Source organism: Cetorhinus maximus, chromosome 17 (assembly GCF_964194155.1).
Source record: "Cetorhinus maximus chromosome 17, sCetMax3.hap1.1, whole genome shotgun sequence".
Taxonomy (NCBI): domain Eukaryota; kingdom Metazoa; phylum Chordata; class Chondrichthyes; order Lamniformes; family Cetorhinidae; genus Cetorhinus; species Cetorhinus maximus.
The window spans coordinates 25438840-25456751 of record NC_135895.1 but is presented as its reverse complement, the minus strand read 5'-3'; the positions used below and the strand labels follow the sequence as shown (position 1 = coordinate 25456751).

The 17912-nt window shown below is 43.2% G+C and overlaps 1 protein-coding gene across 1 annotated transcript in view; it reads right to left on the bottom strand.

Annotated features, from left to right (window-relative positions):
• The window catches only part of szt2 (SZT2 subunit of KICSTOR complex), a 221123-nt gene that overhangs the window by 189004 nt on the left and 14207 nt on the right, over positions 1 to 17912 (bottom strand). The window contains exons 10-20 of the mRNA XM_078560851.1: positions 16473 to 16704; positions 16156 to 16285; positions 14050 to 14195; positions 13500 to 13652; positions 12846 to 12960; positions 9442 to 9647; positions 8737 to 8973; positions 6167 to 6245; positions 5714 to 5808; positions 4038 to 4206; positions 3070 to 3184 (exon numbers count right to left, since the gene is read on the bottom strand). Coding sequence (XP_078416977.1) covers positions 3070 to 3184; positions 4038 to 4206; positions 5714 to 5808; positions 6167 to 6245; positions 8737 to 8973; positions 9442 to 9647; positions 12846 to 12960; positions 13500 to 13652; positions 14050 to 14195; positions 16156 to 16285; positions 16473 to 16704 — 1677 coding nt within the window. The remainder of the gene's footprint in view (positions 1 to 3069; positions 3185 to 4037; positions 4207 to 5713; positions 5809 to 6166; positions 6246 to 8736; positions 8974 to 9441; positions 9648 to 12845; positions 12961 to 13499; positions 13653 to 14049; positions 14196 to 16155; positions 16286 to 16472; positions 16705 to 17912) is intronic.

Below are 17912 nucleotides of genomic sequence, written 5' to 3'. Positions count from 1 at the left end.
ACTCGCTCCCTCACACACACACACTCGCTCCCTCACACACACACACTCGCTCCCTCACACACACACACTCGCTCCCTCACACACACACACTCGCTCCCTCACACACACACACTCGCTCCCCCACACACACACACTCGCTCCCCCACACACACACACTCGCTCCCTCACACACACACACTCGCTCCCTCACACACACACACTCGCTCCCTCACACACACACACTCGCTCCCCCACACACACACACTCGCTCCCCCACACACACACACTCGCTCCCCCACACACACACACTCGCTCCCACACACACACACTCGCTCCCACACACACACTCGCTCCCCTACACACACACACTCGCTCCCCCACACACACACACTCGCTCCCCCACACACACACACCCACTCCCACACACACACACACCCCCGCTCCCACACGCACACACCCCCGCTCCCACACACACACACACTCGCTCCCACACACACACACACTCGCTCCCACACACACACACACTCGCTCCCACACACACACACACACACTCGCTCCCACACACACACTCGCTCCCATACACACACACCCGCTCCCACACGCACACACACCCCCGCTCCCACACGCACACACACTCGCTCCCACACGCACACACACTCGCTCCCACACGCACACACACTCGCTCCCACACACACACACACTCGCTCCCACACACACACTCGCTCCCCCACACACACACACACACACACACTCGCTCCCACACACATACACACACACTCGCTCCCTCACACACACACACTCGCTCCCCCACACACACACACTCGCTCCCTCACACACACACACACACTCGCTCCCTCACACACACACACTCGCTCCCTCACACACACACACTCGCTCCCTCACACACACACACTCGCTCCCTCACACACACACACTCGCTCCCTCACACACACACACTCGCTCCCTCACACACACACACTCGCTCCCTCACACACACACACTCGCTCCCTCACACACACACACTCGCTCCCTCACACACACACACTCGCTCCCCCACACACACACACTCGCTCCCCCACACACACACACTCGCTCCCCCACACACACACACTCGCTCCCCCACACACACACACTCGCTCCCACACGCACACACACCCCCGCTCCCACACGCACACACACTCGCTCCCACACGCACACACACTCGCTCCCACACGCACACACACTCGCTCCCACACACACACACACTCGCTCCCACACACACACTCGCTCCCCCACACACACACACACACACACACACTCGCTCCCACACACATACACACACACTCGCTCCCTCACACACACACTCGCTCCCCCACACACACACACTCGCTCCCTCACACACACACACACACTCGCTCCCTCACACACACACACTCGCTCCCTCACACACACACACTCGCTCCCTCACACACACACACTCGCTCCCTCACACACACACACTCGCTCCCTCACACACACACACTCGCTCCCTCACACACACACACTCGCTCCCTCACACACACACACTCGCTCCCTCACACACACACACTCGCTCCCTCACACACACACACTCGCTCCCTCACACACACACACTCGCTCCCTCACACACACACACTCGCTCCCTCACACACACACACTCGCTCCCCCACACACACACACTCGCTCCCCCACACACACACACTCGCTCCCCCACACACACACACTCGCTCCCCCACACACACACACTCGCTCCCCCACACACACAAACTCGCTCCCCCACACACACACACTCGCTCCCTCACACACACACACTCGCTCCCTCACACACACACACTCGCTCCCTCACACACACACACTCGCTCCCCCACACACACACACTCGCTCCCCCACACACACACACTCGCTCCCCCACACACACACACTCGCTCCCCCACACACACACACTCGCTCCCCCACACACACACACTCGCTCCCACACATACACACACTCGCTCCCACACATACACACACTCGCTCCCACACATACACACACTCGCTCCCACACATACACACACTCGCTCCCACACATACACACACTCGCTCCCACACATACACACACTCGCTCCCACACATACACACACTCGCTCCCACACATACACACACTCGCTCCCACACATACACACACTCGCTCCCACACATACACACACTCGCTCCCACACATACACACACTCGCTCCCACACATACACACACTCGCTCCCACACATACACACACTCGCTCCCACACACACACACACTCGCTCCCACACACACACACACTCGCTCCCACACACACACACACTCGCTCCCACACACACACACACTCGCTCCCACACACACACACACTCGCTCCCACACACACACACACTCGCTCCCACACACACACACACTCGCTCCCACACACACACACACTCGCTCCCACACACACACACACTCGCTCCCACACACACACACACACTCGCTGCCACACACTTTCTTAGTACCCCCTCCGAATTCCCTCCCCACACACACACACACACACACTCGCTCCCACACACACACACACACACTCGCTGCCACACACACACACACTCGCTGCCACACACTTTCTTAGTACCCCCTCCGCATCCCTCCCCACACACCCACACACTCTCACACAAACTCACTCCCCTGACTCTCACTCCCACACACACACACACACACACTCACGCACTCTGTCACCCCCGCCCACGACGTGGGGCCCAACTCCGCACCAGCGCACTCCCTGCCTCTCATCCCTGGGGCCCCAGACCTCGCAACCAACCTCTCTTTCCCAGGACTGCAGACCTCACAGCCAGCCTCTTCCTTTCCGGGGCCGTGGACCTCACGGCTAACCTCTACTGCCTTGGGCCCTAGGCCTCACAGCAGGCCTCACCTCTCCGGGGCCCCGGACCTCACATTGTGTGATGTTCCTACTTTTTGCAGGTGGACTTGGGTTTACACAGCACATTTGTTCTTTTCATTATTTGACAAAGACACTTCAGCAGTGTACAAACTTCTATATTTTTCTTAGGTTCTAAATTTCTATTCCTAGCTTTCATGTCCTTTTGAGTCCATACCTTCTGAGCTCCTTGACCCCCATATTGGCAGGATGTATTCCTTATTCTGACAAAGTTGACTTAGATGTTCGAAGGTCAACATGGAAGATACACATGCATGGTCCTGTGGGTAAATCTAGAAGGAAAAGAAGTTACATCCATGAGAATACTTCATACCATAAACCCCTGCAGACTATCATCAAAATGAAACAAAAAGCTGCTTCAGAGAGAAATTAATGCATTACGTCTACAGAAGATTCAGGGGTCAATGATAAAGTAGCCCGGCTATAAGGTTTAGAATCCTGGCAGTCTTAAGAAAGATTTGTTCAGCAATCCCAAAGGAGGACATGACTATGGGGAAGAGGCTGGCAGCTCTTAAAAAATACATTGTACTGTATCTGGCCTGCATTCAACAGGAAAATTAAAACATCAATTTGAAATGGTCAGGCCTTTCTGTAACTTCTTTAATAGAAGAACAGTGTGCATCAAACTTCAGAACGTCAGGTCCTTTTGTGCGTTATTTGTAGATTGTTCAGTTTCTCTTTACTGTTGGATTATCGACAGGCAACTGACAGTACGTGCCACTTACCAGAGACTACCTGGCTTGCTTGTGTGCGTCAGCATTCATTTCCGCACACGTACACAGTAAACTCCAGGCACAAGGTATCAACTCATTGCGCTCAGATAGTGAGTACACTGTAAAATCAGCTTGTTTATGCCCTGAACAAGATACTGGAACAGATACTGCTCCAAACTGATACTGGTGATTAGAAAATTCAAACTGCTGACAAAGGAGTTTGGAGTCATTTGTCCAGCATTACATTTGTGTTTGATCTGTATACAACACATGCATCTCTGTACCCCACACAAATAATTGGTTTTACATGTTGCGTGCTTGTTTGGAAGCTGATTTTTACTTTGCAATCTTCACACTCCCTATATGCAGAAGTCCTCTTAGCTGAGTTGAAATAATTTCCCATGTGACTTACTGCTTTTGGGATGTCTAAATAGGACAATCCATTCAAGTACTTTTGGCCGTCAGCAGAGGTGACCACATGACCACTCTGAGGCTCCACCCAGCATTCAGTCACCAAATTTAACTCTGTGTCAAGTTCAATTGCCTCAACCTCGGTGTCATTATCGTCATCTGTGGAAAAACTATGAGAGAATTGCAAACAGATCAGCAGATCTCTATAACATATGCAAGTGATTGAACTCAAAAAGTACAAACAGCATTCAACATCTAAAAAAAAACCAAAAAAACAACTAAAAAATGCAACCACTTCCAAGTAAGAGTGGTCAAGTTGTATTGGCCACCAGTCCATTTTTTGCTCTTTAGACAGAAGGTTCATTCATCTCTTGTCTGTACCATGCATGTATAGATCATTAAGGTAACACACGAAACTTAATCCCCAAATCCAATGAGAAGAGAGCAGCAATTGGGAGAGAGGGAGCAAGAGATCAAGGCTTGTAGGGTGGGGAAAGAGAGCAGCAATCATGAAGGAAGGATGGCGGGAGAGGTTGGGACTTGTGGGGGGTGGGGAGACGTTACCACATGTGTTGGGGGCAAGAGAGAGGCCATGACTGACAGGAAGGGTTTTGGGGTGTGTGTGTGTGTGTGTGTGTGTGTGTGTGTGTCTGTGTGTGTGTGTGTCTGTGTCTGTGTGTGTCTGTGTGTCTGTGTCTGTGTGTGTGTGTGTGTCTGTGTGTGTCTGTGTGTGTGTGTGTGTGTGTGTGTGTGTGTCTGTGTGTGTGTGTGTCTGTGTGTAGGTCAAGCCTTGTTTGGGGGGCTGGAAGGGTGGGAAGGTCCAGTTGTTACTTTCCTGTTGAAATGGGAGGCAGGAACGATCGGTAGAAACTTTGATCTCAAGCAGCCACAATGTGCTTGCCAATGGGCTTTTCCCCTCTTCTAAAGGTAAAAACTTTTGTTGCACTCCAGTCCACAGGCACCAGCAGACCCAATATATTTAATCAAAATGATAATTCTTTGTGTGAGCGTAAACATTAAGAGTTGGGAGGCTATTCAAGTGTGGAGCCATCACAGCTAAGCCTGATCCTCTTCTCGCCCGATCTTTGGGCATGCTTTCTGGAAAGGGTTAACGGATGATAATGATTTTCCGTCTCCCTAGCCAAAGATGCTGAGGATAATTGTAGCAACTCAATTATTGCGACAGCAGGAACAGCTAATGCAGCAAAGGCTGCGAATTAAACTGTAACCTTCAGGTCTATATGGCTTCATGCTTCACCTATTTGGTCATCAGAGAAGCGACCTGCCAAAACCGTTGAGCAGCCGTGCATATTTGGTGGGGTTGCAGACTAGCTAGCTTGCTTGAATTCCCTGTAATGATATTTTTTAATAAAGGCAAGCTACATAACAGCTGGCCAGAGGTAATCAGTGAATGAATAATCTTTATAAATCTATAAAGTAAAATTCATTCCCATATTCTCCGGTGTATCTCCTACACCTCATCTTGAGTAGCATTTTCAGAAATCTAGAATTAAAAACTACAGTTAGGATTACTCATGCAAACTCTATTTAGATTAAAAAGACATCCTAAAAAAGCAATGGTTATTCAATGTCACTATTGTACAATCTGCCATAAAAGGGCTAACATACAGATTCCAGAAAACCCACAAACAGTAGTTTAATATATCAGAATCTTACCTGTCTTTGGTAGATGTGGAGTGAGGTGGAAAGATAATGTACTGTACTAGGCATGTGTGGAGTTCATCATCATCATCATCACATCTAGAATTGCCCTGCATCCAAACAAATTGTATTAATAAACAGTTCCGACTGTACATCTGCCAATCCCAAATAGGTAGAATTAACAGTTTCAATATGCAGTGCACATGACATGGATAATTGATTTAGAAAATAATTTCCTATCATTACTCTCCAGCACTGTCTTCTCAAATACTTATAGGCTTACCTGATACACTCAGTCTGGTTAATTAAGGAAGGAGAGCTAGTGATGATCAAGACAGGCAGATTTGCATGCTAATTAGGAGTCTTATTTCCTTTACAGTGTATGATTATCATTTTCAATAATAATGCCCAGATACCTGGGCAGATGAACTTTCATCAAGTGCATTCTAAGCAACATCTTGCTCCTACCTTCATAGGTAACTCAATCACCATGGTGACAATGCCATCTCCAGTGGCAGCAAAGCGGAACCCTTCAGACAGGCGAATCCTACATATTAAAAGACAGAAAACAGGGTAGTTAGGATGCGATTATGGCCCTGTTGGTGGCAGTTAGATTGGTCTTTACAGTTTATTTGCTGTGAATAGAAACATTATATTGAATCGTAACTTACATTTTTGTCTAGAAAATAAACATTTTCACTCAGTTCTTCTTTTAACCTTGGTGTTTGGTTCAAATAAGCACAGGATATACTTTAATTGCTGTCTGCATAGTGTCCAAAACATCTAATAATAGATTTGTAGCAATGGCTTGAAAACTTTCTTGTCCAGGGAAACTCTGCAAATACTGACACCCCCTCACAGATCTCTAGTTCTACAATAAAATATTACAAATCCAAAAGTTACGGTGATCTTATTGAAACATACAAGGCCCTGAGGGAACTCGACAAGGTGGATGCTGAAAGGATGATTCCCCTTGTGGGAGAGACTAGATTTAGGGGCACAGTTTAAAAATAAGGGGCCTCCCATTTAAGATGGAGATCAGGAGAAACTTTTTTTTCTCTCAGAGGGTTGTTAGTCTGTGGAATTTTCTTCCCCAGAGAACATTGGAGGCAGAGTCATTGAATGTTAAAGGCAAAGTTAGATAGGTTCTTGACTGACAAAGGAGCCAAAGGGTTTAGTGGTAGACAGGAAAGAAGAGGCCATAATCAGATCAGCCACGATCTTATCAATTGGTGGAGCAGACTCGAGGGGCTGAATGGCTTACTCCTGTTCCTAATTTGTATGTACATTCGTAATAGAGTGTTTTTACTACACTAGATGTGTTTCATTAGGACTGGCAAGAGAAACATTGTGTTCATGATCACAAAGAAAAATCAGGAGACTTTCTCCAGACCAGTAGTGATGATTTGTTGTTTGTCTTTGAAAAAATGGAAACGCTCAACTTGCGACTTTAAAAAATCCTGCAGCTCATCAGCATGTTCAGAGTCTTTCATTGTCAATGGCTGGCTGAGGTTTGTGAGTATTATTACATTGATGATAGGTCATGAAGCATAAAATACACACAAACACAGGCCCCTGCTATAACTGCAGGTTAATCCGTACTGAATGAGAATGTTCATTGTACAGTCTTTTGTTATTTTAAACAGGTGGAAACTTCTCCTGCCTGCAAACATCTATGTTCCTTACCTTGCATATTGTCCCATGCACATTTTAAGAAATGATGCACATCATCAATGCTATCAAAAAAACTGCCCAACTGATCAGAGACAAGAAAAACACTTGTGAGTCTTGTTGCTAAATGAGCAGTCATATTTCACACTTAGACTGTACCTCCTCCAGATAGACAGTCTTATGCATGGAATATTGACCTTTCAGAAATCCAGATCTCACATTATGAAACTTGCAGATCTCCAGGTGTCCTTATGGAACCCCAAAAGTCTGATCTCAGTTTGAAAACACCAACTTAAAAAGAGAAGAGGAATCAAGGTTTTGAAATAACAAGGATTGATTAAGAGGATGTAAAGAGGTATCTTGGGCCAAATTCAGGATGCAAACATGAGAGAGCATGATTAATTGATAAAAACAAAAAACTGCAGATGCTGGAAATCCAAAACAAAAAATAAAAAAATACCTGGAAAAACTCAGCAGGTCTGGCAGCATCGGCGGAGAAGAATACAGTTGACGTTTCGAGTCCTCATGACCCTTCAACAGAACTAAGTAAAAATAGGGGAGGGGTGAAATATAAGCTGGTTTAAGGGGTGGGGGGGGGGAGAAGAGAGAAGGTGGGGGGTGGTTGTTGGGACAAGCAAGCAGTGATAGAAGGAGATAACCATCTTCCGACTAGGCACTTTACAGCCTTCTGGACTGAATGTTGAGTTCAACAATTTTAGATCTTTAACTCCCTCTTCCATCCCCACCCCCCCTTCCGTTTCTTAACCCTCCTTTTTGTTTTTTCTAATAATTTATATAGATTTTTCTTTTCCCACCTATTTCCATTATTTTTAATGTATTCTACCGATCATTTATCTATACCTTTTATGCCCTTTTAGTCTTATTTCACCCCACCCCCACTAGAGCTCTGTACCTTGCTTGTCCTGCTATCCATTCTTAATTAGCACATTCTTTTAGATAATATCACCACCTTCAACACCTCTTTGTTCTTTTGTCTGTGACATCTTTTGGTTATCTCCTCCTATCACTGCTTGCTTGTCCCAACAACCACCCCCCCCACTTCTCTCTCCCCCACCCCCCCTTAAACCAGTTTATATTTCACCCCTCTCCTATTTTTACTTAGTTCTGTTGAAGGGTGATGAGGACTCGAAACGTCAACTGTACTCTTCTCCGCCGATGCTGCCAGACCTGCTGAGTTTTTCCATGACTAATTGAAGCTGTTGCAAACTAGGCTTGGCGTGAAGCTTTTTTTGAAGCATTAAATCATACGTTTTTGGAGTATACTGGATAGACTGAACAGATTTGGTGCTCCTCCATACTTAAGATATTTTCGCCACAGACCAAAACTCTATTAATAATGTTCTTACTCAGTAAGAGTAGAAAGTATCTGCGCCGCTGAAGTGATGGGCACTGATGGCCCCAAGCCTGGCTGCACAGACCACACCCAACGCTGATGATAGAAATAACGAGACAGGGAAGCAAGTGTGGAGGAAGCTGTGCGAGCGGTTGTCATTGTCGTAGCTCCCGACATAGATGCTGGGTGTCCACAATTGTCCAAGTTCAAGATAAAGGGAGTTCGATAGTCTGATGGGAGCTTCTCATACCTTAGAAGTAGACAGGAAATAACACGTAGTGAAGAAGAGCAACATCTAGAAATCATCTTTCTTAATCTCTTCAAGCAATTGAGGCATTCCTGCCATATTTTCTTATCTTCAAGCACCAAAAGCTAAGGGAAACTAAATAAAAAATTCAAGTATCATCTATAAAAATGTTATTGAATTTAAAATCATGCAATAATTTTTGAGTAGGGTATCCCCCACACACAAGTACCTCCTTTTCTAATTTTTTTTGATAATACATGCCCCTCTCTAGTACTAGTATGCTATTACATAGTGCTACCTGTTACATTCAGTACTGCACAATTTCTAACATGGTGTGTTAACACGTGGACACATTGATTCATCCTTAACACTATGCTTTATTTGATAAGTCAATGTTATTATGCAATTACAATGATTCAGGTTGTGGTGTTATAGCAGAGGTTTCCCAATTCATTGTTCGCTGACCAATACCTGATGAGGAGCTTTTCCAATGGTTTTTTCAGTATCACAACACAAGGTCGATCAGAGAGTGCCAGTTGTGTGGCAGGAAGTGGGGGAGACTTTGGAGGAGAGGCATTCCCTTGATCTTTCCTCTTGACTTTTGGTGTTGCTTCTTTGCTCTGCACCCGCTGGGGAAAACGGAGTGAGAGTATCTGATCTCGCAGTTCATCGACAATCTGTCAATATAACCACAGAGAGTATTCAGCACTTGGTGCAGGGCTGAGTGACCAATTACTGTGACAGATATCTACCATATTAAACACCCCCACGCTCATTTGGATGCTTCAGAGCAAAACTGGAATTTTGCTATTCAACTGGAATTCTAAGCTTACTGATCATTATCTCATTTACTAACAGACAAAAATAATAGCTTTCTATTGCTAATATTAATAAAAAACAGTTCGGTATGAATTATCATGGCATATTTGATCCCTCATTGCTTTAGTACTTGCAAAGACATGTACCAGCCTGTGTATTTATTTACAATTTATGCTCTCTCATCTTTTGCTCTTCCTTCAAAAAACATCCAGTATAACTGCTTAATTAGGTGTGGAATTGCTAGCTTATCATTATTGGAGATTTCAGACTTCCAGAAATGATTACTATTCTAGTCAGAGCCTGGGGAACATAGGATTGCATAGAATATACAGCCTAAAGCCACCTCCCACCACTTCATGAATCTTTTAGCAACTTGGAATGAAGAGAACGGATATAGAATCTTTCTAATCTCTCAGCATCAGCGCTGTTCTTTTAAATAAGTGGGTAGCAAGCACATTACACCTTGGGTGCCATCTGGCTACATTATTCACATTGCTCTCTTTTATACTTCAAGGAGAAGGCTACAATAAAATAAACACCTTATTCTCTGCGCTGCATGTAATCACAATCTTTTGGATATTTAATAGATAATGTGAAAAGGCTCCATGTCATTCGGCCCAAGCAATCCATGCCAGCCTCTCTATACTTCAGTCAAGCCTCCTCCAGACTATTCTCATCAATCATCAGCCAGCCCTATGGTGCATCACTAACTCACCACCACCTCAAAGTGAAGTTACTATTGGAAGAGAGATGCCTTATTGGATGGATTAGTAAAAGGTAATATCCCAACCATGATTGTTGTTTCCTTTCTTTTGTATAAAATCTCATCTAGCAGTAACTATCCGTTTGCCCCAAGCCAGATATTAATTATTTTCCAATCCCTAGTCACCTTTGCTGAGACTGTCCCCATCCCCTGCACCTTCATTCTCAATTGTCCCCAGGCTAGTGGCTAAATCTGGCGTTAGGTCTGACTTTGCTATGTCCAAGATATAATGAATCATCTCCTGGGCATCAAGGAGCTTCTTGCTGTTTCAAGACTGCAGTCTTACTCACTTGGCTACAGCAAGTGTGTCCAAGCTATGGCCACGGGACGTGTTAATCAATGTGCAATTCAGGTCTATTCAGATTGTCTTTTTGAAAATTAATGGCCTCTGGGCTTGAAAAGGACTGTTTATGGAGCGGTTCCTTCATTGGTGGATATATCCCAAATCCATGAATCAAGATCTGTTAGTAGTTGCAGGATGTTATATAAGCAAACTAATGGGAACATACTTCTGAACTTTATAGTGGTTCACAAGACTTCATATTATGCACTGAAGCAACCCATGTGGACAAGTCACCTGGATACCCAGTAACTGCAATTATAATTAAAAAGCATGTAAGTCATCTGTACTTAGGAGAGGTAGTACAGATTTCTTTTTAACTCCAGCTGCAACCTAAATACATTATTCAACAAGCTACAGAAGTCTGTCCCAGGATATAGTACTGATTGTACATAACCTCCAACCAGTTCCATATCTAGTTTGTACCTTAATACCCACTTCTTCAACTTTTAATCTTTTCACATATGATGGGCCATTTATTTATTTTATGTTTGTTCTATTATCTCCAGAATTTGGATCCAAGTGTTCATATCAGCTTCTTACTTTGGTTATGATATGTATCTTGTTAATATACAATTATTATTTTCTCAGGACTGACTCCTCTTGCCCCCTCCCTGCAAAATTGATCTTGCTTTGCCACTGTCATAAGTCTTAAACTGCTTCTTCTGAAATTCAGATAATTTATCCCACTAACATTTCACAGAATCACAGAGTGCAGAAGAGTCTGCACCAACACGTGAGAAACACCTGACCTACCTAATCCCATTTACCAGCACTCGGCCCCTAGCCTTGAATGTTGTGTTAACATTTGCTATAACTATCCCAAATGGTCAAAGCTACTGACCTTCTGATCACCAGTATTCAAGTGCTAGCCAACCTTAACATTTATCAACCGTCTAAGCTTACTATTAACAATTAAAATGTTTCACTTCCATATGCACTGTGAGAAAACTAACTCCATGAATTTGTCTCACACTTCTGAAATATTGCATCACTGTGCTACTGGGTTATTTCCAGAGCTTAAACCTATTTTAGGAACAAACATTTTTAAAAAGTAAAGTCGATCTCATCTCTCACACTGGTGACAATTTACAACTAAAACATTTTAATATAAATACCGTGCTTCCTGAGGTGACAAGAGCAGAATGGCTTTGTGGAAAGGTTACGCTTGTATCTGAACAATTGCTACAAGTGTAGCAGTTAAATTATTTTGTTTGAACTAACACTTTGTAACTGAAAAGGAATGAGGAGGAAGGGAAGGCAAAAATGAGGAAATGAAATAATCAGAGAACTGGGAAAAATACTTTTCAACTCTTGTAAAATTAAGAAACCTGCAACTTTCTTCTAGAATTTCTAATTCAGGAGTAATGTGCTGTTGTATCAAAATTACAACTTTTGGCTCTTGGATTAAAGGGAATGGCAATATTACATCAGTATCTATGTAGTAAAAGGGCCCAAGGCACTTCACAGAAGCATTAAGAAATAAAATTTGACACTGAGTTACTTAACGTGTTGGTTTAGGTGACCAAACTTTGGTCAAAGAGGTAGGTTTTAAAGGAGAGTCATAAGAGGAAAACTACGTAGAGAGTTAGAGAGGTGCAGGGAGGGAATTCCAAAGTTTGCGGCCTAGGCAACTGAAGACACGGACATCAATAATGGAGCTATTAAAATTGTGGATGTTCATAAGGCCAGAATTAGAGGAGTGCAGATATCTCAGAGTTGTGGGGTTGGAGGAAATTACAGAGACAGGGAGGGGCAAGGCCATAGAAACAACACAAAAAAAATACACCAAATGGTTTTCAATTGGTCACAATCTGGTGGTTCAGAAAAGAAAATATAAATATCCCAAACCCAAGCCAAATACTGTTTTTGAGACTGAGACTACCATTCCTCTAACAGCACAGCTAATCGTTCTCTGCATCAGTGCACACCTCCCTGCTCCCAAAACCATACCTCATGCCGAGCTTGTGCTTGCATTCCAATAGGAAATCCCAGACGAAGGACCATGCATGGAGCTTTGGAAATAACTCGGACAAGGTAAAAAGAAACAGGCGGCTGATCCATTCCACTACAAATTAAACAAACATTATTTTGATTCAGCAACGCTTTTGAGATGAAGTATGTTGGAAGTAAAAATACTCATCTCTAGTGCACAAAAATTACCCCCCACTCACATTCACTTCACAGGCTGAGTTAATTCCTTTGCTTGAGTGAGTTACAATTCCCTTCAATTAGGGACAGGTAATAAATGCTGGCCTAGCCAGTGACACCCACATTCCATGGACGAATAAAAAAAGCTCTAAAATAAACAATTTATGTAATCTCAATATCTGAGACTAAACTCTTGGGCATAACACATTAGTGCCACCTCCAAAGCCCATGTATTACAAAAAAATTATACTGCCCAGCATTTATCAGTGCCGACTGACTACAGAAGAATCGGCCTGTTCTTAGTCTTAAGTTTGTTATGTATCGACATTTCTGAAATAATGCGCAGAACAATACTCTCATTGGACTCTGCAAAGCCACATAGCCATATTTTGCACCAGGGATTTTAGCTCCACAAATTTTATAACTGAAAAAATATTAAGTAAAATGAATTCTTACTTATAATGAAGCTTAACATAGGAGTATCCTTCTACCAGCACAAAACTGCTCCAATCCCGTAGAAGGGAAGTTAGTGCAGAGAGAGAGATGCGACACTGGATGGTACTGTAGCGGCCATTACTTCCTGGTGTATGGATATGTTTTGGCACTGGGCTAAAGAGAAGAGGGTAGAAACACAGTTAAACAAGCACCATGGACAGTAAAAGTCATAAGTCATTAAGCGTAACAATGTGTGTGCCACAAACACAGATTAACCCATTACAGGACTTCAGCTGTTCAAGAAGGCAGCTGACCACCACCTTCTCAAGGGCAATTAGGAATGGACAATAAATGCTGGCCTAGCCAGCAATGCCCACATCCCAAAAATGAATTTTAAAAAGCATATTTGCCTCAAACTGAATTTTTTTATTGCTGATACAAAAGATCTTCTTGGAACAAAACCACAATATTAACAGTCCAAGATGGGGAAGCACTGCTTCCGATCTCTTTAAAATCCGGCGGTGAGTGTACGTTGACTAAATTAAATCAGATGAATACAGTCCCAACTTACATATCGTGTTCCAGTAGTACGCCAATGCGATGCATGTGAAGCCACCGCTGGCAGAAGCTGGCATCCATAGATAAGATAGGCTTCCAGTAAGATGCAAACTGGGATTGGCTGGAGTCTTTACAGCCACTATGCTGCAGTGACAGCACCTAAGGAAATGAATGGTTATAAACTTTCCCACCATCAAAAATGTGGAGTTCAACAATACAAATCTGAACTGCAGCAACCTGGCCTTATATATTCAACAAACTGCATACTTTAATCAAAAGCTAAAGAATAGCCAAACTTTCTTGAAAAAAATACAGTGCCTCATCTGCAATGGTATTTAACAGCAAGGTTGGAGGGGGGAGCTGTTTCCCCAAATAAATTCTCTTCACACTCATCCAGACAAGTTCTTTTAGATAACTGGATAGCTTTTTTAAAGAGCCAAATGGCATCCTATGATGTGGTTAATCTTAGTTTATTCATCGAGAACAACCCTAAAGCCCCTGCTTTGCAGTACCCAATTGTTTCTTAAGTGATTCTATATTTTTCCCTCATTATTTTACTTGGAAGAACGTTCCATACATTGATTGGTCTTTGTGTGAAGAATTTCATGCCTAAATTTGCTTCTGACTATTTTAAATTTGCATCTCGTCATTGCCTTACAAATTAGATTGAAGTTGTTTTCCAGCCTTAGCTTTTCCATATGTTTACCATGTTATAAGCTAGCAAAGGACACCTTGGGGAAACCCCTGTTCAAGGGTGAAAAACCAGATTCTCTTCATATTTTTCTTACAACCCAGGCCTTAAAACTGGGAATCAGCCTCATGGTTTTACTTTGCACTGTGCACCAGTACTAGAATGCTGTGTCTCAGTGGTCAACAATGGACACCGTACTCAAGCTGCAGTCTGACGAGAGCACTGCATAGTTTAATCACGACTTCCTAAGATGTGCATTCTACTGTTTTGGCCACATAGTTTAATAGCCTATCAGCTTTGTTGACCGCTACTCCGCATTAGTTGGATATATCGATTGTTGAGCCTACTAAAATCTCTCAACTTTTTTAATCCTTAGCTGTCTCAACATATTAATGGAAGACATGCAGCGCCCACACTTTTCTTCCTACCAGCAGCATTTTACACTTGCCCACATTTAATTTAATTTGCAATTGTTCTTCCCACTTAGATATTTTGTCCAACTGTATGATTTCTGAGCTGCTCATCTTAGTTTTGGTATCATATCACATGGGGAAGCACCTAATCTTTGCAAAAGCCTGAATGAGATTAGGTTTTTGGCATTGCCATTGCAGTAAACAAAATGGAACTGCATTTTTAACATTTATATCTTACTAATCAAGTATGAAATCTATTTAAAAAAAAATCTGATGACGACAGAGTCGGGTTGTGCAATACCAAAAAAGCTCATGGATCACAACTCTTTTGTCTTCTTATACTTACTAGTCTTCAGGATTAATCATACCTCATTATGCTTTAAATCACAACTACAGCCTATGTTAAGGGCATGTCCCATCTGGTTAACTATTGGTTAGATAATGTTTAATTTTAGGACTTGATAGATTGGTAAAGGTTTGAGTGTATTCTAACCAGGGCTACAAATTTTATCTAGAAGGCATTTGTTCAATGTAAATAAATTTGGCAGGTATTTAAAAGATCACCTTTTTTCCCCCTGCTAACCTGATCACTGATATGGTAAGCAAGCAAATTTAAAACAGGCTCACTTGGCAATTTTTACAGAAACTATAGATTCTTTTTGGCACTGCATACAAACGTCCAATAGCAAAATTATTTTAAAACAAATACACAGAAAGAAAGAAGGAATTTGCATTTATATAGAGGGACAGCCAATATCCACCAAAAACTCAACATTTGCTATGTCAAGCAAACACTATACACAATTTTTCTTTTGCTGCTTTTGTAGAACCTTATGAAAATTAGTCTTTTCTATAATAATTAGGAGATGATGGAAACAGAAATGCATGGAATCAATTACCATAATTACTCGTTTGTTCAGAATACTCTAAATATACTGATATCCACAGAATCAATATTTTTTTCATTCTGTGATTTTGAAATGTATTAGTTTATAAATATTTAACTGAACAATACCGGTGTGGTAGATCCTGGAGGGATGTAGAACAATGGAACCCCGTTCTTGGTGCTCTCCGGGATGGTGTAATGTTCAGGAATAGTGTTGAAAGATTTGAGATGAACCAGCATCTGATCTGTCTGATTAATACTAAGGAAGTACATGATACAAAAATTTAGCCTTTTTTTTTCCCTTTAAACACAAGACACAGACATCCCGCTCCCTCTTTCACTCCAGTCGCAGAACAAGACGTTGTTCTGTCATTTAGGAAACATGCCCCATTACTCTTACAATCTTACAACACTTTCCCCTTTCACATGCAATTCCATGTACTTACCTCTGCAGAGTAGTCCAGAACCGCCGAATAACAGTGGTGCGATATGGGCTGGTTATTGGTTTCCTCATAGTACAACTAATATCATGGAGCATATCATAGCTGCCCTCCATTGTTACCTCCACCCAGGTCAAGCGTTTTGCCGCATCCAGGGGCCATGAGGCTACCACAAGATATTCAATTCTCATGTTGTGTTTCCATAGCAGCATCAGCTTCACTTCCAACTGAGTTCCACCTAAACTCCAAATAAGAATGGAGGAGAAAAAAATTAAGAATTACTAATGTGATTTCCCTTCGGGGCTGGACCAAGTTCAAGTCCCATTCCAGGGCTTGTTGGCTACAAAAGAAACCAGCCACTGTTGCTGGCAAGCCAGGGTGTATCAGTAAGATAAAAGCAAAAAACTGCAGATGCTGGAAATCCAAAACAAAAACAAAATTACCTGGAAAAAGTCAGCAGGTCTGATAGCATCTGAGGAGAGGAATACAGTTAACATTTTGAGTCCATTTGACTCTTCAACAGAACTAAGGAAAAATAGAAGAGAGGTGAAATATAAGCTGGCTTAAGGGGGGTTGGGACAGGTAGAGTTGGATAGAGGGCCAGTGATAGGTGGAGATTGCCAAAAGATGTCATAGACAAAAGGACAAAGAGGTGTTGAAGGTGGTGATATTAGCTAAGAAATGTGCTAATAGGTGACATTAAGGGTAGAAAGCAGGACGAGCAAGGTACAGATAGCACTAGTGGGGGTAGGGTGGGGGAAGGGATTGAAATAGGCTAAAAGGTAGTGATAAAACAATGGATGGAAATACATTTAAAAATAATGGAAATAGGTGGGAAAAGAAAAAATATATATAAATTATTGGAAAAGGGGGGGATCGGAAAGGGAGTGGGGATGGAGGAGAGAGTTCATGATCTAAAGTTGTTGAATTCAATATTCAGTCCGGAAGACTGTAAAGTGCCTAGTCAGAAGATGAGGTGCTGGTCCTCCAGTTTGCATTGAGCTTCACTGGAACAATGCAGCAGGCTAAGGACGGACATGTGGGCATGAGAGCAGGGTGGAGTGTTGAAATGGCAATCGACAGGGAGGTCTGGATCATGCTTGCGGACAGACCGAAGGTGTTGCGCAAAGCAGTCACCCAGTCTGCGTTTGGTCTCTCCAATGTAGAGGAAACTGCATTGGGAGCAGCGAATGCAGTAGACTAAATTGAGGGTGTATCAGTGCCGGTCGCCAGTCGAATAAACAGGAAGGGATCCGGCTGCAAATCATCTGAAAATTATCCAAAAAACACTGGTTCATATGAAGGGGTGGTCAACCAGCATTGTGGCAACCCCGTGTAATATGGGAAAAGCCAAAACAGAAAGGAAGGGAATGTGATTTCCTTTCAGTACACTAACTGCAAAGCACTCAACTGAAAGTTTTACAGCATTGGTCTGCACCTGCTATT